Below are 22,913 nucleotides of genomic sequence, written 5' to 3' on the forward strand. Positions count from 1 at the left end.
CATATCTGACTTATCTCTAGTAATTGGAATGTACATAATTTAAACTGCCATTTGAATAATATAAAGCAAAAATGTTTAATTTCAAGTAGGGGATTATACGAGTTTATGCCATTATTGTTTCTTCCTATTCGCGATTCTGCACAAAATAAATTCCACACAGCTGAATTTGATCACATGCGTAATGCTTCACAGTCATTATTTCTACGCAATCTTGTTTCTTCTTATTCGCGATTCTGCACAATATGAATTCCACACAACTGAATTTAATCACATACGTAATGATATTCAGTCATTATTTCTACGCAATCTTGTTTCTTCCTATTCGCGATTCTGCACAATATGAATTCCACACAACTGAATTTAATCACAGCGTTATACTTCACGATTCTGTAATTTTTTTTTTTTAAAATCTCATACATAACCGGGATCGAACCCAGACAAAATTGGGGCGGAGAAAAAAATTTTTTTTTTTTAATTTCAATCGTCCCTGTTTATTATTATTATTTTATTTAGGCTGCTGCTGCCTTCGGGAAGCTTCGTCTCAAGGTGTTCCGTTCACATAACTTAAAGCTCGCGACCATGATAATTTTTACCGCGGGAAAAGCGACTCACGCAGTCTGTTTTTTTTTTTTTTATAAACGCGACTAGGAAGAAACAAGATATTATAGAAAATAGATAGAATAAAAGATAAAGATAGTATCGTGAAGTATAACGCATGTGAGTAAATTAAGTTGTGTGGAATTCATATTGTGCAGAATCGCGAATAGGAAGAAACAAGATTGCGTAGAAATAATGACTGTGAATCATTACGTATGTGATTAAATTCAGTTGTGTGGAATTCATATTGTCCAGAATCGCGAATAGGAAGAAACAAGACTGCGTAGAAATAATGACTGTGAAGCATTACGCATGTGATCAAATTCAGCTGTGTGGAATTTATTTTGTGCAGAATCGCGAATAGGAAGAAACAATAATGGCATAAACCTCGTATAATCCCAAGTAGGAACTAGTCAAAAAATAAGTGCATTCTTAGTGCATCTGTCGACACTACGTACATATTTAATTAAAATCATAAGACGTACTTTTATTAACTGTACTAAATAGGTTATAGGTACTTCGGTACTTATATACTGCAAATGTAAATATGTATAACGTCGATGATACTGTAATGCCGCGTAACCTACAAAAAATAGCAAGGATTTCGCAGCTGGTATAAATTAATTATAAACATAAAGACATTTCATTGTAAAGCTCTCCTGTAAAATTTTGTCTATTCAAATACGCGACATCAGCCATTGTAGGTTACGTACGCGGCATTGCAGTATGTATGTTATTTCCTTTATACATCTGAATTTACTTCAGTTAATAAAAATAGGTACGATCATCTAACAAAATCCCACTGGATTCAATATTACGCTAATAGAAACCAGAACATTACAGGATACTTTTGAATTTCAGTAGAAGTAAATAGGAATTACGTTTTTAGATGGATATTTCAGACGGCATGAAGATCTCGACTTATAGTAATCCAATCAACATCTTAACACTACATATATACTTATACGACGGGGTGACTGTTTCATTTCGAGACGTTACTCTACCACTTTCTGTCTGATACCAACCTGAATTTTATGGTGAAAATAATATCTAAGCCGGCACTTTAATAATTAGACTATTTGCTGTTAAAAATTGCATCGCGTGCCTGAGAATCGACGCCAACGCTGTTGGTACGTATTTAAATATGTTTTAGGTACCTACGTTAGCAAACAGAACATACAATTTTTAATTCAGTACCCTTAGTGTAAGTTTTCGGTTACAAAATACGTCTCGATCGCGTTCGCGTTAAAATCTCAATTTGCATGGAAACACGAACATAGCAAACGTTCCGCTAGAGGCACTGTTCGTGTTTCCATACAAATTGAGATTTTAACGCGAACGTGATCGAGACTTATTTTGTAACCGAAATCGTACACTAAGGGTACAGATGTGATTCGGTTTACTAATGTTTCGGCGAAAAACGTTTGGCAACCTGTTTCATTTCGCAACTTTTCATTTCCCAACTGTTTAATATTTCTGAAACTGAATTATTTCATGATTTTTATCAAACTAACATAACCTAACCTAAAAGGTTCTACACGATGGCCCTGAAATAAATCCTGAAATATTTACAGTTTCACAGATTGTGAAATGAAACAGGTTGCGAAACGTTACGTTGCGAAAAGGCAGTACCCGATGTGATTCGAATTTACATCTCAAGATAACTTGGACTCATTTTATTTTAACGTGCTTTCTTAAATAGGTATTTCACGACCTATTAATAAGAATGTTGTTAACATACATCTTGTTCTTAGCGGTTCGATGATCTTTTTCTCGTATAAATGTGGCTCTACTAAAACGACTTCTATCCTATAGTCTGTATTAGATAAATGTATGTTATATATAAGGTATCCTTTTTAGAAGAACCACATTATTACAAATTCATAGAATGCTAAATATTTATGATTGGTTTTTGGAGTCTTTTTGATTTTTTTATTTCAACTCCAAATTCGTTACTTTTACGGGTGTCCCGTGAAACCATATCGAAAATACAAACTGAGACATGGATGCACACCAGAAAAAGAGACCCCAGAATCAAACCCAGGTACACGCACGCACGCAGCACGAATTGCTGAGGTCCTGGGTTCGATTCCCAGCGCTGGTCTCTTTTTCTGGTGTGCATCCATGTCTCAGTTTGTATTTTTGCTAAATATTTGACGAACGCATTTGAACAATAGGTATCGGGCATGTATGTAAATATCTTAATAGAATTATGGGCATGAGTTCAAATACTCAGATTAACTGTCTCTAGATTTAGAATGTGGTGTACCTCTATTGATTAACCCTGGTACGAGTACATATTACTTATATGAAATGGTGTACTAATACCCTCATCGTAAACGGCTTATACAGAAGCATTGTATCTGAGGTGTAGCAGAACAAATAAATTATTGCCTTACTTTACCTAACCACATCTACGCATAAATACAACAAGTATGGAATAATTAAAATAATGTTAACAGAACAAAACTTTTATCACAAACACAAAGCTAATTCAATAAACATCACAGACATCTACTTCCCTAATCGTTATTGAGATTCCAGTTTCTTTAAGTACTTTTCCGTACAACCATTCACTAATGTTTAATTTAACTACGGCACTCGGTGTCACGGCTGTTTACAATAAAATAGCTACAATTTATTTTGAAAATACGTTATTTAACTAATAGCATTCAAAAAAACTTTTAAAAAAAGCACTTTAAAAAACTAAGCGCTTAGCCATTACAGCGTGCTAGATTCTATAAGATAAAAATCTGTCACATTCATACTAGTAGGTACTACTAGTAGAAGAAGGACAAAAATCTTCATTTTCATATAATTACTAGCTTTTGAATTCGAGCCCCGCGGTATCTATTTACACCGAGTGCCCAGGCAACCACGCCTCCGACCCATACCAAACACCAAACCGACGTCAATCACCACACCAGACTAGACTTTATGACTTAATATTTAATTTATTCGATATTACTGTACAAAACGCTTAATCGTTCGCAATATTTGACCTATTTGTTATTAAATATAAGTTCCTTCAATGGTTCAAAACAAGTCCCGCTTTGAGCCGGCCATACCAATTACGTACACTTCATAGAAGGATTCACCGGTTATAATTTATTTGGCGGTTCCCCGCTATATTGCATCCTCCCGGCTGCGATTTTCCTAATATCGTCTAACTAGGTATATGGCATACGAGCATTTCACTACATTTACGAAACTCTTAACTTACTAACTACCGCTGTTCTATTGGACTAAAACACCGCTGCGCCTGTCGGCCGCGGCCCAAGAAAATAACCGTACCAGACGAAATATCTACGTTAACATTACAGACATTAATTAGGTATGTAAAATGCAGCATTTCAAATGTTCCCGTGGCTGAGACTTCTAGTCTCGAGCACGTCTTCAGCAGTGGCTGAGTCAAGTAGTACCTAACGGAACGGATGATAGACGAGACGGTTTTGAATAATTGAACGAAAGAATACGTAGTGGTTGTTTTGTAACTCCGTAATTAATTCGGATCTTCGAACAAAAAGTTCCGAACAAAGAAACTTTTTCCACAAATTTATTAGCGACGCGTACCCTTCCAATGTAATTTCATCCGTCCATCGCTACCGCATTTTCCTCGTTGGCTGAACTCGCCACTTTGGGGGCATTGTTGTGATTCCAAATAAAGTCTTGGTCAATCGTTGCGGCATAGTAGAGTATTGGGAATACGTCCTTGAGCAAATAACAAAGTCTTATCATGCTGCATTTCGGACAAACATGAGGCTTGCTGAAGAATATCAATCAATTTTCAAAAATGAGTATTTATACCTACCGAAAACTTCCAGGATCCTTTCATACGGCTACCACCTACAAATGAATTTGTATTTCACTACCCCCGGATCGCCAAACGTGAATCCACTTAAAAGTTATTAATTGGCTTCGTCTGGAGCTATCCTAAATCCAGAACCGTTACCTAAAGCCACCGTCCACCGGTGTTAGCAGACGATTGAACAAGACCTTGGGTCGTGTAAAGCCGACATCAAACTCGACTCGGGCGGTCAGTCAAAGCTAACCTGAGCACCGCCACGTCCGTGTGTCAGGCAGCCGTAAGGGCGTGAGGGGGGGCAGGGGCGGGTTGCGTGGGCGCGGGAGGCGGGGGGCTGTCGACGGCGCCGCACGCCTTCAGTTCCGTGAACACTTCAGTGAAGAAGCCGGGCTCGGAGTTGATCCGAAGCATGTTGAAGGAGAGACGGTCGACGATGAGGAGGCAGCGGTCCCAGAATTTGTCTTTGGAGTCTTCTACGAGGAATGGTTTGAGAGGGTAGGAGATCTCGTTGCCCATGTAAGAATAGGAGAGGTAGAGACAGGTGAGCACGACGGCCTGCAGCTCCTGGGGGCGGCCGATGCGCTCACCGTCCACCAGCTCGCGGACCAGCATGTACACGAACACCACGTTCGCCGGGTTGATGAACGCCACGTCCTGAAACATACAAATGTAAGGCTTTAGGGTCATTATTTGAGTGTTTATCTTATTTGATTTACGACGGACACTTTTGCAGACAAAATAAGAAGATTCTGCTACAGTTTCCATGTTATCTAGTAGAAGTACAAAAATGCTAAAAAAAATCGAAAATGCTGTCAAATTCTACAGCCCATTCATAAAAAAATTAGACCACGGAAACTGAGGCGGTTATAACGCTAGTTATTCCTTTTACGCAGTCATAAAGAATGAGGGACAGATTCTTGTCTTAGGTCAAATTTATGTAACCAAACAAAATGCAAACTTAAATTATACTAAGGCACACGAATATATAATAGAAAGACATATCAAAAAGGAGAGTATGTACAATAAAATAAATGAATAAGTAGTAGAAAAATAGAAGGTTAAATCAGGTCATATGCTATAACCGGGAAGAGCTCAGGTCGAGACCGTGCCGGCCGCCGGAAGGAATGAGCCTGAGACTCCGCTTCTAGACTGGCCTTCTCGCCCCTATTTAATAAAAGTTACAAGTGCTACCAATTTTTTTTATTCGACTGGATGGCAAACGGGCAAGTGGGTCTCCTGATGGTAAGAGATCACCACCGCCCATACACACCTGCAACACCAGGGGGATTGCGGATGCGTTGCCAACCTAGAGGTCTAAGATGGGATACCCCAAGTGCCAGTAATTTCACCGGCTGTCTTACTCTCCACGTCGAAACACAACAGTGCAAGCACTGCTGCTTCACGGCAGGAATTCTATATAATTGTTAAGTTTCTCATGCAAAAAAGTGACAATTATGTGGAGCTAGCCGTTGCCCGCGACTCCGTCCACGTTGTATTTGTTTATCGTTATCCACGAAGTGAAGGAAAACATCGTGAGGAAACCTGCACAAACGTGCGAAGCAATTCAATGGTGCGTGTTAAGTCCCCAATCAGCACTGGGCTCGCGTGAGAACTATGGCCCAAGCCCCCTTGTTCTGAGAGGAGGCCTGTGCCCAGCAGTGGGACGTATATAGGCTGGGATAGTATAAACGTAAAATAAATTGAATGCCTAGGTAATTTGAAAAAGATTGCGGTGAAACATCATGTCCAACGAAATGTGAATAGGTATAACCAAGCTACCTACTGTCGAATATTCACATGCGAAAGTACAATAATTGAAATATTGACCTCTGAACAGCTTTAGCTTGGCATGGCAATTATTTACAAATTCCTTAACCACGGCTACTACGAAATTTGAAAGTCGAAGTTCGTGTCGTACCGTCTCTATCACTCTCGTAGGAAAATAGTAGCGTCAACAGGACGCCTAGAGACGACGTTCTAATTTTGCACTTCATAGTACAGGCTCAGGTGACGTCAGTCTTGCCACGTAATTTCGAGTCAATTCATATTGATTCGCCCCAAAATAGTACGGCTCTAACAACCATACTCCGACAAACGGCATGGGGGTTATGGCTCACGAAATAATATACGTTTTATGATGTACTTATCAGCACACCGAGAACCCTAAGGAAAAGGCGTTAAACTTGATGGATTGTTTGTTCCTGGTTTTGTGAATGTAATTTTATTTCGTTTGAGTGCATTTTGTACTCCTCCTTAGTATAGTTTTTCCCTGGTTAACAGTAATTAATCCTTGTTTAACTTATTTCACTTTTCATGTCATGCAGCGGTAGCGGTAGTAAGTAAAACGAGTTGTTTAATCCCTAGGGAGTTTTATCAGTGTGTTTATTTCTGTTTTTATTTGTTCTAAAAGTAAAATTTGATCTATGTTGGTTGCAATACCCAAAAATAATCATACAGCCTATTGTAATTTAGTCCTTCTCTGCATTGGTATTGTGACAACCATTCGATCGCAAACTTTGTGGCATAATCCATTAAAATGGCATTTTTTTTTACTTTTATACAGAAGGCGATAAAAATAACACTGGAAATTTCATTATTTTTCCGTCATTCATGGTGAAAATAACTTCCTTTGTTCAAACTTGAGAGTTGTTTTGCAATCATTCTAAATCTACCCTAGCAGGGAGCCATGTTTCGCAAAAGAACATGAAAAAGGGTAAACAAATTTCACATTTCCACAGAAAAAATAAAAGAAACAAAAACTGTTTTGAGACGCAAGTGATGAAATAAATTGTTAAGACGAAAGTGACGCAGTAAGCGGTATAAAACTTGTGCTTATTGTTTTCTTTTATCGCAAGTATCCGAATCTTTTATCTTAGGTTCGGATATTAATAAAGAACTTAATAACTTTATGAAACTTTGCGTGATATTTTATTACTGTCTTCTCGTAAAAAATAATTCGTCGTAGCACAATAGTGTAAGTTTATTTTGTTAGGCGTGGCACATTTTACTCCAAATCTTTCAGGTTTCCGTTCGTGTATTCAATTATATTGATAAAAATATTACTGACGTAAATCGCTTTTAGCTTGAACCGAAAGAAATTAATTCTAATTATTCATCATCATCATCAGCCGGAAGACGTCCACTGCTGAACAAAGGCCTCCACCTTAGAACGCCACACGAACGACAACGAGTTGAATCCAATGGTTGCCCGCAACTCTCACGATGTCGTCAGTCCAGCTAGTGGGAGGCCTGCCAGCGCTGCGCTTCGTATTTCGGTTCGTGGTCGCCACTCGAGGACTTTTCTTCCCCAACGGTTATCTGTTCTTCAAGCGATGTGGGCATTGCCACTTCACATTACATATTTTTCCAGCTACGTCGATGACTTTAGTTCCGCGACGAATTTCCGTATTTCGTATTCTACCTAGATACCAGAACTTATCAGATCGATAATACATTGCTAAAATTGGGTCTATATTGACTGGTAGAAAATTGTTAGTCATAATGTAATGTTTGACATAACTCTTTTTTTCTCTGAAACCATTTATTTTTCAGAATTGCTATAAAACAAACCTAACCTAACCTATAGAGTTCTAAAGGATGACCATTTAAAAAATTATGAAAATGTACGGTTTCAGCGGGGAAAAAATTATGACTAACAATAATTATGACAAACATTACATTATGACTTATAAGATTATGGCAGTCGAAAGACTCAATTCAAAAAATCATTTAGTGAAGTGTGGTCGAAACGTCGAGGTAATTTTAAATACATTAGTCCCCGGTATGGTATAAATTATGAATCATATATTTGCTAAGCACGGGATACAAGAAATTAGTTAGTGACGTCACCTCTCCTGGTTCTCTACAAAATGCTAGCAAATTTGAACCCGTATTACAGATTCTAGAGACGTGAGCAGGACCAACCCTACAGCACCAGTAATTGATTATGGATCGTTCACTACCATATATAAGTAAAACCCCCACACATTCAATTGCAGACTGACTATGCACTTAGTAAATAATCTAATACCTATTTTTATTCTCAAAATGAAAAAAAAAATGCTAATCTCACCAATATTGGTACTATACAGTAGCCTTAACCATTTAAGTGAATCCGGTAGAGTAAGTCCTGCTCACATCTTCCGAATCAACCTGTACACATAACACGTAGGTATATCGTCACTATAGTGAAAAAATCCCGTATCTCAAATCATACGTCAACAAAATTGAACCTTGACCTAATAAGTGTCTTGAAATACATTGTTATAAAGCGCACTCACAAAAATTATCCATTTTGAGATATGACTTTGTTTTTAAGTAGTGCCGATATGTGTAACAGCGCCACTACCAGAAAACCCTTAAATTGTCAAAATTTAAAAAAGTTCATGATTCAAGACTCGTCGGTACCTTATAGTCCAAAAAATTCTACATTAAAAGAAAATACAAAAATATACTCTTGTATTATGGTCACTGTGGTGTACACTGCAGGTACACAACATATCCGTGTAGGCTTCTTCGTAGAACGAGCTACAACGTGTTACACGCTACGTCGTAGATCTCGTAGACCTTCTACGGTTACAGTCGTTTTGTTTATTATTAGAGAATGCAAATCTGTGGCCGTGTTGTATGATGCGCGGACGATAGCCTTTATATTCACCATCTCTTTCTATCATTATCCTATACCGTGCGGTAGAAAGAACTGGTGACAATGATTGTGATTGCAAGTGCGTTAGGAAAATAGGCCTCTGTTATTTCGTATCTTAAAAAAACCGGTTTAAGAGCAAAACACGGATAAAATCAAATCACTCATACTTTCATGAATACATTAGGTACGCAGTAGAAAGTATTGATGTGGTAGAGTAAAGGGATGGTTAAAGGTAGAATTTCATTTTTCCGTACCATCCAGTGCTATTCTATTGGTCTCAATCAAAAATCACATTTTTCCACGCATCTTAGCACTGGCATCGCACAAAGCTCGTAATTTAATTCTAATAAAAGAAAATACTTATGACTCTGGCAGTCTGGCAGTTACAAAACTTATAAACAGGCATGGGAACCACAAACATTTTCGTTCCCGCAGTGTCAGAGGCATTATAGTCGCACCACTACGACACTCGCCGCCACGATCGATCTCGGACGTACGGCACGCGTCCATATTGAATGAACCGGCCATGGACTTAGAACGAACACAAAGTTGCGCCATTTTATCTCAGCGGTAATAGATGATGCATGTATCATAGATAGATACTTACAGTACGGTTACTTGGAGTTAACACTTGACAGCTGGGCGTGCCTTCAGTCAATTTTCAACTTTGAGGTCATACAAATGAAATAGTTTTTACATAATCTGTAAACGTGGGTAGCGGTATACTAAAAATGGTTTTATTGGTATGACGTCAAAGTTGAAAATTGACTGAAGGCACGCCCATCTGTCAATTGTTAGCTCCAAGTAATCGTACTGTACGAAAATATTATGCTATTGAAACTTGTAACAGACTGAACCAAAAAAAAACCTTAGTTTATGCGATGCAATAATATTATTATACGTTATACAAGGTTTTTTAAACTTGCAATTTTCATGTAAGTTGACTTCATAATCTTACAAATCGAATTTCACCGAGTTTTATTGGTAAGATTTAATTGACCTATTTTGAATGAAAATGTAAATAGTTACAGTCATCAAAAAAAAAAGTCTATATTAAAATGAATAGAATCTTGTTGTTGAGACGTTTGAAATTATATTCTTTTAGCAATAGGCAAAGTTGGTACTTGGGTCTCAAGATAGTAGTCATACAAGAACGAAATTAAGGCTATGTAAGCAAGGATTTTACGGTATGTACAGTTATTTTGTTTACTAGGACGGCTAGGGCGTTCATTCAGTTAGGTTATAATCTCAAACTTGTTTTTTTTTAGAAATGGAATAGAAATATTTATTCGTTCTTCGCAAATTATAGTTATAGATTGCGTAAACAAAAAGGTGGGTCATCTGATGGAAAGCAATCACCGCCGCCATGGACAGCCATAACATAAGTTGAGTTACGGATGCGTTGCCGGCCCTTTAAGAAAGGAGAGGGCTCGTTTTTTGAAGATTCCTATTAAAGCGCGCAAGATTTATTGTTTTATTACGGTACTTTTTTAATATTTTAATCGTTTTTGAACCGCAATCTGTGCAATGAACCGTTCTTTCAGCAATTAACTTCATTACATGACTGAGCTGAAACAAATTAACATGTGGCTTTTTAACTATATGCCAAATGTGATCTACCACCCTAAAGTTGATAATCGTTTGCATGTCATAAAACAATAATGCCAATAGACGTGTCTGTCAACTTGAAAGTTCGACTTTAGCGACAATTCATTTTTGATAGGAATTTGTTTAAAAATTTATAGACCACTTATTTGGCTGATGGTACATAGCTTTTCCTAAGTAGGTACAGCTTTTTATAAGATCTATAATTTTTAAAAGCTTTTTATGCGGGTCAAATCTTGCAAGTTTTTTTTTAATTTGACCCACTTCTAGTAGTCAGATTGTCTTGAAATTTGGCATACTTATGTAAATTGCGTGACAATACAATAAACTGGTAGCGACATCCTGGTAGTTCAGCCAGGATTGTCTCTGCAGGACGGAACTCTTCAACGGTTAATGGCATCGACTTGAAATTTGGCATGCAAATGTAGTTTGGGTGACAATGCAAGTACAGTCAGCAACAAAAGCTCGTATTAAGAAAAAAAAATACCAAAAACTTATATCTATTGTATTCTATGTCTGCGAAGTCACCATCATACAAAGCCTTACACGTCTACGAGTAAATAATGTCCGCTACGAGAAATTGCGCCATTTTCCTTAGAAGTATGAGGCTTATATTTTACGTGTACTACATATTTCATAAGAAGTGCCTTTCCGCTTTATCGGATAAACTACGCAATATTTCACGCAGCGAATTATTTTTAACCGACTTTGAAAAAAGGAGGAGTTATCATTTCATTTGATGTTTTTAACCCCCGACGCAAAAAGATGGGTATTATAAGCTTGACCGCTATGTGTGTCTGTATGTCTGTCTGTTTGTCTGTGGCACTCTTAAAAGGGTGGACCTATTTGGATGCGGTTTTTTATTTGAAATCAGGTTTTCCAGCGATGGTTCTTAGATATGTTTCATCAAAATCGGTTTAGCCGTTTTTGGTATATTGAACTTTGAAGTGGCAAAATCTGGGGTTTTCCAACTTTTTGTTGGTTATTATTATTGTTAGCTCTGAATTCCGTCATTTATGATCCGATTTGTCGTTGCCATGGAATTAAACAAGGTGCTAACAAATTAAGTACCAATATTTTAAGAGATGTTAAATTGGATCAAAGCAATTAAGTTTAAATATAAATTAAGATTTTTTTTATATTGAATTTGATTTCCTGAACAAAATAAATAAATTGAAATTCCGGCCCCTAACATAATCGCTCTGAGCATTTGACTGACAAGATATTTAACACTTTCTGTCAAGTGAACCGAGAGTGAACTCATCGTCGTTTGTCATAAACGTCAACGATTGGCGGGAAATTTATTTTCAAGCATAATATGACGACTTGAATCGTGTCATCATTCATCCACTATTATCTCTCATATTTCGTTTTCTATGTTTTTTTTTACCGTACAACGGCAAAACCTATATTGTATTTCAATCCAATTTAGGAAAAGTATAAATAAAGACGCCATTAACCCGACCACAGACATTAAGTGATGTGAAAACCTAGAACCTATTGCGAAATAATTAATCTGTTCAGTAAATGGATTAATTTATTAATTGAATAGATCAAAGTATTTTTCTCTATTTTATTATTTACAATACTTGATTTAATTCCAAAGACTGTTTATTTAATTATAAAACCAATAACATTTTTTTTATTAAGGTAAGTAAATAAAAAACGCTTATTCGTCCGAGCATTAATCGATTTTTTAAATTTTCCACCATCTCTACGCTAATCTATGCTACTACAGATTATACACCAATTATGCACATATTTCATTCATGAAATAACGTCAGATTTTGACAAAGATTTTTCAATTGAAAAATAAATATTTAAATCAAGTGAATTTTTGTGAAAAAAATGATTAGACGTCTATAGATAAATGTGTTATTGATTAAATCCAGTGTGGGTGTTTATACAAGATTTTTTATGACATCGTTTTGTTTACACTTTTAATAAATAGAATTGATATACCGTATACTAGACACTGGCAAATTTGTCCCCCAATGGACAAAGCCATATTTAAAAAATATGTGATTTTGACGTTTATTTATCTAAGTGGCCAGTTACTCAGAAGTTTTAACCTCTGACTGTTAATTAACTCAGTAACAGGGTGTTTTTACGCATCAAAGTTGATTCTCTAATTATCTCCAAAAGTAATATAAACTTTTAAAAACATTATACTTAAGTCCTAAAGACGAGTACTATCAGCTCTAAAAATATTGATACCTATCAACAATTAAGTAACGTCTCTACATCGGAAAAAGCTATCTTTTGTAATGGTGACGAGCAGTTGAAACATTAAGCAATGGCAACTTAGATTAGTTACACAAAACGTGAGACAAAATTATTAGTACATTGTGCCTTAAGGGCGGTAAATAAGGAATTACGAACGAGAGCCTATTAGAAGCCCGAAGTCGAAGACTGAGGGCTTTAATGAGTCGATGTTCGTAATTCTAGTACCGCCCGTGCGACATACAATGTTTTTCATCACAATTGCGAGTAAAATTTATATTTGCAAAAGAAAAAGTATAATTCTTCCAAATATTGGCGATACCTTAGGCAGTGCTCTTGGCAGCGCCGCCCTCCCCCTCCCGCAGCATGCGCCGCAACGTGCGTGTGCATGTAGACCATGTGGTCCTGCAGCAGGAGCGCGCGCACGCGCACGCGGCACGGCGCAGCGCCATCAGTACGGGCACTGACTCATTTACCGACCTTGGGCTTCATGACAAGAAAATTTGTACGCGCAATGACTCATTTACCGACCACGGGTTTCATGACAAGCACATTAAGGTCGAGGGTTTTATTTGGGGGGTTACAATCACGATACCCTGCATGTTATGACACTGTTTACGAGCAAGTGTGATGAAAAATATATAACAAGAAATCTAAATAACCGACTCGTGCCTCAGTAAAATCATTTTCATCCAAACTATTTACTGGATATATTTACATTGGCATGCTTTATATATGTATATCCGTACCAAATTTCAATTTAATCTTATGAAATAAAATATACAAAATTTTTAACGGACAAGTTTTTTATACCTATGTTTAATGTTTAATGTTTATTTGGGCAAAAAACGGGACAATATAGAAAAAAAACTTAAGAAAATAACCTATAATAACCTAACCTATAAGTAAAGTTACTTGTAGGTAAGTAAATTTAAAATAAAAGCTTGTACAAAGGCACGCTATCGTAGCGTTGGTATTTTCCATACACAGATACATGAATATAGTTTAAGTAATTAAACTATCGCTTAAATTTTGTATTTACATAGGTAATCTAAGTAACTTTTATAATAACTAGGTGTCTAATCATGTTTTCGTAAGCCGCCCGGGGCGACCATACCCCTGCATTCATTAACCCGGTTTAGGTGTGAACAGACACACAATTTAGGTTTACGACTCTCTATCTCTACATATAGAAGGGTTTATTGTAGTTTACTGTCATTCCCACTTAACTGGCGGGGTGTTACACCTTATTTAAGTGAAATGGCCCGTATGTGTACAATACTAACAGTCACCTGTACACACACAGCGGAGTATACGAAAATATCTGAAACGTCCTACCGGCCCTAGGGCCAGGGTATTTATTTCTAGAAATAGAGTCGTATCATAAATTTATGCGCGTTTTGTTGTGTCAGATATTGATGCTGCTAACTGTACTAGCGAAGCTAATGTCCATGGTGACAAGCGAAATGCTATCTCCTTGTCTCTATCGTCGCTTTCTCTCTAACTCCTACGCGTAAATAAGACTTGCATTATTGCGGAATAAAGAGCATTTCGCTGAACGATTCGTCCATGATACTTGATAGAGGTAGGTAAGTATATTAGCAACCTTTAATCAATCAAATAATTGGTAAAGGTACCTAATATAATAACACATAGTTGGTGTGCGGAAGCGAACGATAACAACGTTGAACCCTGCAATAGGTTCCCGTCCTTATCCATATACTTATGTATAGTAACTCTGTCCATCTGTCTGTCTATCAGTTACCTCATCAAACTTAAACCGCTGAACCTTGGTATGGATATAGTTTCAGAATATTATATGATTAGTTCCCACTTCATAAAGATTAACGAACTCTCCGCAGATATGTAGAGTCACACGCGGGTGTAATGATTCTCGTCGTTACAATTCTTTTGCAAAAGAGTTAGTATAAAGGGATACTTTCTTATTTCTTTAATCACATTGGTTAATGTAACAAAATTATCTTTTGTAAACAAAATAGTACCTACGTAAAACAAATGCATTTATTAAATTTACAGTTTCCTAACGTCATAAAATCTTACTTTATGACGTTATATTTATGGCCCTCTTGTTCTGAGAGGAGGCCTGTGCCCAGCAGTGAGACGTATATAGGCTGGGATGATGATGATGATGATATTTATGGCAACAATTTGTGTTGTTATACAGTTGAGTCTTTGGTTATTGTATACTTAGCTTTATCTTCATTTTATTATTACTTATTAAAACCTTTTGTTTCTACTGTTTTATTGTATAAATTCTGTTATCATTGCTTCTGATTGATCCTTATCACTGTGTATGTGTACAAATATCGCCGAAGCCGGAGTTACTCAAACTCAGGCCCCCAAGACACAGGTCTTTACCTAGTTTGGGGGTCAGAATATTTGACCATTCCCGCGACTTCTCTGTACAAACTTTCCATACTCATTGATCATTGTATTTTGCTTCAAGTTGATTGTACAATAAATCATTTTTTATTTTTTTTATTTATTGTTTAGATCTGTTGATTCGAATGGACTTTAGTTTTGTGCCAAATCAATGAGGGCTATCGTTTTTTGTCTCACTAGATGGTGCACTGTTGCGTGAGGTTTTTAGAATGGCTTTCAAAGTCTGTTATTACGGGCATGAAAACAAAGTTTAGATTAAAATCATATTTAATACACCTTAAAACCGTACCATAAAAATATCGAGCATGCCACAGTGTTGCTTAGTCCCCGTTTTGTTCGGAAAAAAGGGAGGACAAAGGTTTCCGAAAGACAAAACTGTCTCAAAACACAGACATTCATTGCCCCGGAACGCATATATGCCATAATTAATTTCAGATATTGCAAAATATTCACAAAATTATTCTAATTTTAAATAAACAGGCGTAGCTCACCCAAAAACTATGAAATTTGTCATTTCGGAGACCTCACGCTACACTAGCGCCTCTAGCGGCGAATTCATACGCGATAGCCCTCATTAAACCAAGAATTAATTGTTCATTAATGACGTCATACAGAAATTCATTCATATCTGTAGGTACGATCAGCCAAACAAGTGGTCTATCAATTTTTAAACTTCTATCAACTAAATATCAAATATGTAAATAGGCATGTCGCCAAATGTCGAAATTAAAAGTTAATGGACACGTCTTACATCGTCATTATTCTTTTATGACGTAAAAAAAACAATCAACTTTAAGGTTGTACACTTAGGTACATGTTTAGCTGATGGTACCCAGCATTTTTTTCTATTTTATCAGTACAGTCGAGGAAACTGAATCACGTACCAGGGTGGAACCTTTACATAGTCAATTTCGCTGTAATTTCTGTGGCAAATGACACTAATAGTACAATGGTTCCACCCTGGTACTGACCAATGTTACTAACCAGTGACTTCGACCAATGTTTTGGTTATCGTTTTGTATGTATTCGCTTGATAAGAAATAAATTTTAATGAATTTCCTTGTCAATGGCGTAAGCCTGGCGTAAAGCCAGAGCCTGAATTTAGGATAGAATTCCCGTTTCAGCCAAACAGGATTGGCAAAGGTTATTGGCACGAATGGGATAGAAGAGGTTTGCTGTGTGAGGGCATAATTTGACCCTGGATATATAGAGGTCCCGGGTTATAATCCCGACGCAGGTACTTTATACCAGTGTAAATATGGTGTAGATGTTATTCATATTTATTAAAAGAAGATGTTTATCTAGGAAACGGCCTATATAGGTATTTTCCCCATAAGTATATGCTTTGCTTATTTTTTACTAATTACTTATGGTATAAATTATCGCATGAAATTTGTTATTGTTATTATTATAACAATTGAGTGAATTATTTTGCTATATTGAACAACATATAGCCATCCATACTAATATTATAAATGCGAAAGTGTGTGTGTTTGTATGTTGTCCGTCTTTCACGTCGAAACGGAGCGACGGATCGACGCCATTTTTGGCATAGACACTTATTTTATTGCGGAAAATTGCACAGTTCCGATAACCTAATCCCACGCGGGTGAAGACGCGGGCAAAATCTAGTAATTTATAAAATGAAAACGTACGACGGACACCCACCAACGATATGGACGGATGACCTGGTTAAAGCCGCGGGTTGTAACGAGGTGTGATACGACTCGTTTCTTACTCCTAACCCTTTGTACTGTCTGGTTTAGCACACATTTTAAAAAAATAACATTTAAATTCAAATTTCCTTTTCTAAATTCCACACCTGATCGATTTACGTCAAGTAGCCTTTCTATTCAGAGCCTCCGAGCTGAACAGATACCTGTTTATTTATCCTAGATACTACAAATTTCCTTAAACTCCTTAACTAGCCCATATTTTACTACACCTATACGAAGGAAGGTTTATTTTCTTCTACAGTTTCAAATATTTGTTCAGTGCGTTAGTGAAGTGTATTAGCTTGTGATACTGCTGGACTTCAGTATTACCTATTGGTTTGTATAAAATAAAGAACTAGGCACGGAATCGTAAGTTGATTAACTATGTATTTTTATAATTGTCGATACAATGTCAAAGTATACCTATTTAGATACTTAAGACCGCGTCTGTTTGTCCGCAGGTGCCCTTTTATTATTATCCTAAATAAATATTTAATAGTCTGCCTTCTCCTGCCTTCTTCATTCCTCCACCAAGTTCCCCGGTCACTTCCCCGTGACAGGGTTCACGGACTTCACGGTGGATGCAGGCAGCTTCCAGCCGAATCAACTGAAGTCTATGAGTGAGGCGCCGCTATGTACGACTGATATGATGATGATGATGTAATAAAACCAGCCCACTAAGACATGCTGTCGCACTTAGTTAATAACTTTGCCTTTTATTAATTGATGTTTGATTGTAATTAACAATAAAACATTAGTAGGTACTCAAGTGGCCCATTATTTGAAAATCGGAACTAGGTAATTAGCAGAAACACTATCGCATTACACACGCAGGAGACAGTAGATGACGATAATTGACTAAAATTGCGAGCAATGTTAGTACTTAATGTTTCATATGTATATTTATAATGTGTAATAAACCGGAATTATAACTGTAGGAGCATATTTTACATATTTATTCACACATTGTTTTGTTTATTGATCATGTCCACTTCTTAGGAGACGCATTACATCCGTTATAAATACGCAATGTTTTCTCGGAAAACTCACACAGAGATGTGCAAATAATACCGAATACCTGTGGTCGGAATTTACTCAAATGATTGGAACACGTGTCTCGACTCAACAAAGACCGAAATCCCAAATAGTTTTCCTTCTCAGGAGTGTTCTAATATTGTAAATTATTTGTTTAGATGAATATAAAAATGCTTTTTAAATAAAATTAATATATGTTTCAAAGTATTAAACCGTAAATCAGTCATTTCTCCGTTAACACTGTGGCATTTGTCTTAGATTTTATACATAATCAACACGTTCTATTCATCTTCGTAAGAGGGTAGACACACACGCTGGTTGTGTATAGGTATCACATCGAGATTATAGAGTACGATTGAGCACGTACGACGTTTTTGAATTAATATATGAAATGACATTGTCAATGGTAGAGTCTGCAGTTAAATTAAAATACTTATTTCAGAAGGCAAATACAATGAAGTTCTAAAGCTCGGGGAAAAAACACAAATTACATTATTACGAGTATTTTCATTATATTATTAAATACTAATTTAAATAAAATACAAAATTTATTGATTTATTGTTAGATGTAGAAACACTATTTAATGCTTTGCCACGAATGTATTTTTAATAGGTAATTACAGCGATTCAATGACATAAAAATGATGTGGAAAATAATGGCAGATTTGTAAAATATTTAAACACTTTTTTAAAAATAAGTGACACAGCATTCACCGCAATAACAGAGTTGTAATAAATATGTACCTAGTGACTGACTATGATGAGGATACTTTGTAAATCTTTTATCTATAAGTAGTACCAATAGGTGTCTGCACTCAAGCTGAAGACATCAAAGATTTACTTATGATTTTATTTATTTAGTATAAGTACCTACTGCTGTGCTAACGGTACTTTCGAATTGTATTCTTATCTCGGTTTAATTATATAATTTCAATTAGGTATATTTGAAGAAGCCGGTTAATAAAAAAGAGATATTCACTCGCGATTCATGCACTGATTGTCACTAGGATGCCTAGCTCAAATTAGGACTAAAGAACTTAGCAAAGAATTAAAAAAAAAACGTAGTTCAGTTGCTCTATCCATAAGCTACTAAACTCTACTATTGCTATGAATATTATATTATAAACTAGCAATCCGTTTCAATTTAGCACGGCTGCAGCTTTTTTTAAATGCAGTAAATTGACAAACCACGGGCAGCGGGTTTAGGGTCCCGTACCAAGATGCGATAAATATAGTCATCAAAGTTCAATATCTCATAAACCGCTTAACCGATTTTGATGAAACATGTCTAATAACCATCGCTAGAAACCCTGATTTCAAATTAAATAAAACCGCATTCAAATCCGTCCACCCATTTAAGAGCTACGGCGCCACAGACAGACACACAGACACATATAGCGGTCGAACTTATAACACCCCTCTTTTTGCGTCGGGGGTTAAAAATGGCGCAACAGTTCACGGCCCCAATTTGTTTATTTATTTAGACGCACCACTATCTACGCTTGTTTGTTTATTCCCAAGATATTAGTGAGGTCGTTTACCCAATAGTTTAATTAACTATAATTTTGACTAGTTTACTGGAAGATAGATTTACATACTCCGTAGTCAATCAATCAGATCAAATTCTTAACCTCAAAGTCTTCGTCTCGCTTCCTGCTCTTGACCTGCTTAAACTATTAGAACCAGCTAGCGTACAGACAGACTAGTTAATGGCATAAACAGACGTAGTAAACAGGTGTTGCAAAGGAGCTAGTTAAAAAAAGGGTTTATCATGGATCTACACAAAGTATAATTCATTATATGCATTAAACAGACGTATAGATAGGTATCAATAGTGTTATCACCGGACACACTTGCAGTATTTAGTGCGCATGAGAGTTAGAAACAAATACATATCCTATATTTTAACTTAAAATTTGTTTAGACAGACAGCGCACTGAACTTAACTTAAAGGTCAATTGTAAATTGTATCGTGGGCAACATTATATTATATTTGACCTTTTATAAGTACTCAGAGACAACGCCCACAATTTTATTCCTCCACTGAAGTAAAATGTATGTAATAGGAACAAGGACTGTTGTTCTAATGTGTTAATTTTTTGTCATTTTTAACACGCAAAAGTGAACATAATTAGAAGTAAGTACAAGGGTTGTTTAACGCTGCTTCACTTTAAAGTTGTACACGACTTGAGATAGAAACAAAAGACTGGCCCACCCACGCTGCGGCAGGACCCTTAGTTACCAGTCAGTATTGCGCAAAAGGCTATTGGATTCTATTTCCACCCTAATTCCGCGTTCCGGAAACAAAAGCTTTCGAGTGTTTCCAGAGCGGATCATTGTTTTGCAGATTTGGTTTTTAGGGTGGAAATATTGGCAGAGTATTACAAGGGAATGCATTAATTCGGTTCAATGGTCTGTAGTGCGGCTGCGCGAGGGTTGTTTACCTGCCAGCCCTGCAACAGCAGCGATCTGTCCACGGTCCGCAGCCACATAACCGCGTCTCCCGCCTGGAAGTCTCGCAGCCGGTGGCAGCGCGTGTGCAGGAACAGCCCCAGGCACTTGAGCAGCTCGGAGGTGGACGCCTGGATGACGGTCTTCCGCGGCGCCACGGCGGGCCCCACGGCCGACGGCGGCAGCTTCTCCGAGTAGCAGACATTGTTGTTGAGCGCGTTGGCGCGCGCGACCTCAGCGGGCGGCGGCGGCGGCGCGGGCGCGGGCACGGGCCGCGCGTACAGCGGGCCCTGCACGCTCACATTCTTGTTGCGGTCGAGCGGCGCGTTGTCCGTCAGCGGCGCCCTGAACGTCGTCACGCTCTTCGTCTTGCATTCCAACTTCTTCTTGTTGTTATTCGCGGTCGAGAACCTCTTCCACGATAAGGCGTTTATGAACAGCGAGTGCTTTTTGAGGTTCTTTTCGAGCGCCGTTTTCTCGGAGATGATCTTGGCGGCGTCGTCGAGGGTGGCGCGGCGCTCGTCGCGCGGCGCCTCTCTGTTCTCGCGGTTCTTGGCGTTGTTGAGTCGTTCGTAGGAGTAGGCGAGCGCGGCTCGGTCGGGCGGCGGCGCCGCGGCGGGCAGGCGCCGCTCGCGCGGGCTGAAGCTGAGCACGGTGCCCATGAGGCCCGCGCGCGTGCTAGGACCCCGCATGCATGACGTGCGCGGCCGGCGGCGGCGGCGGCCCGTGTGGGCTCGATAGCCGCGCGCCGGCGCGCTCGCCACGTGCCTATCGACCGCGCGGCGCGCGCACCCAGCTGACCGCCGCTGCCGCCGCCAGCCGCCAGCCGCCAGCCGCCCACCGTCAGCCCCAGTAAACAAACCCCTGTCCCCACAAAATCACTGATTGAGATAACTTTAATTTCAATTAAGTCGAGCCACCTCCTTATTGCTCGGTCGATAAGCAAACTTGAGCCTGAATTATGGGGAGCTTGAGTAGACTAATAGATCTGTTTACATTGCTTTTATACCATTTGGAAATGCCCGGGTATGCCTGCGGACGTTATATAATAATGCGGCATTTTAACTGACTTTGAAAGTTAATCAGATCAGTGAGTTAGGCGGCCGGTTGCTGCTCCGCATGCCAACTTCAATTACAGTCAGCAATTTACTCTCTGGAGCATTTTCCGCGTCAAATGTAGGTTGATTTACTACGAACTGACCTAAATACATTTTTTATTGTAAAAAAAAGCTTTTACCATCATAAAAGCTTCGGCGAGAGAAGAACTTAATAGCTTTCGTCTCGTGACTTTTAATGCTTCAATCCGTGACGCTGCTACCTAAGCACGTTTAGCTGATCTTAATAATAATGGAGATAGGTACTGCAACTTTGCTTTAATGTAGCACTGTATTAAACAATCATCCCACTCAGCAGGCCACAGCTAAGTATATGTATACTTCGTACAGTGACATACATATATGTTTTCGCTATAACTTAAGTAACGTCGTGTTTAAATCAAATTTAAGTCTCCCAATAACTTAAAATATTAAGGATAATCTAATATATAAAATTCTCGTGTCACAGAGTTTATAACTAAACTCCTACGAAACGGCTTGACCGTATTTTTATTTTTTTTCTATCGCTTACCTACTAATGGAGACAACTACCTATCATTTTTTTGCCAGCTTCATTTAGGTAGATAAGAAGATATGCCATTTGGATTCTAATTAACGTGAACTGTTATCCATATACATATTATGTACAATTTTTAAAAGGTCTCAGTATCCAACGATACCCCAACGTACGAATTTGGTCGTAAGAAAATCATCCCCATTTCGCTTGTGGGGTGAAAAAACAATTAATAATTAGTTCTTTTTATAACTTATTTCTAGACATGAATACTCATGGAAAGTTAGAGCTTTAAAGTAGGTAAAATACCTCTAGTAGTCTCTAAACTATAATATTTAATCTGTGAATGAACGGACGGACGGACATTGCGAAACTAAAGAACCTTCTTTCTTTGTCGGACCTCGGTACTCTAAAACTGGGAAGATACTACTTGCAAGATTTGAACTGAACATATCCTAAGTACACATTTGCCAGTTCATTTAAAAGTGAAGATTAAAGTGCAGTTCATTTAAAACTTGTGAAATTGAACATCCCCGAGCAAGATAGTTTTAGTTATACCGACGTGTTTTAAAGCATGCCCTAAGCTGTGACTTAATCAAGACGATTTATTGCTAATTAGTATAGATAGATAGTGCCACGAGAGTGGAGGTGAATGATTACACACACAGCTACAACATGTAGTGTAATGACAGCAGGATTTTGACATTTACTCGTTCTAAATAATTTATTGAATTTTGAATTAGGCGTTACTTTGCGGAGGTCCATATCAATGAACTAAATGAATGAATTCGTTAATTTACTCATTTATTTCAGTTATTTTTGTAAC

General features: G+C 37.7%; 1 protein-coding gene across 1 annotated transcript; it reads right to left on the reverse strand.

Annotated features, from left to right (window-relative positions):
* Positions 1–420: 420 nt before the first annotated feature.
* Positions 421–21,205, reverse strand: Cdk5alpha (Cdk5 activator-like protein). Its single transcript, XM_074106089.1, has 2 exons — positions 20,473–21,205; positions 421–5,056 (listed from the first exon to the last, which is right to left on the reverse strand). The coding sequence occupies exons 1-2, from the start codon at positions 21,169–21,171 to the stop codon at positions 4,673–4,675; spliced, it is 1,083 nt and encodes a 360-aa protein (XP_073962190.1). The 5' UTR covers positions 21,172–21,205; the 3' UTR covers positions 421–4,672.
* Between the last annotated feature and the right edge of the window lie 1,708 nt (positions 21,206–22,913).

Source organism: Choristoneura fumiferana, chromosome 23 (genome assembly GCF_025370935.1).
Source record: "Choristoneura fumiferana chromosome 23, NRCan_CFum_1, whole genome shotgun sequence".
In the NCBI taxonomy this organism is placed as follows: Eukaryota; Metazoa; Arthropoda; class Insecta; order Lepidoptera; family Tortricidae; genus Choristoneura; species Choristoneura fumiferana.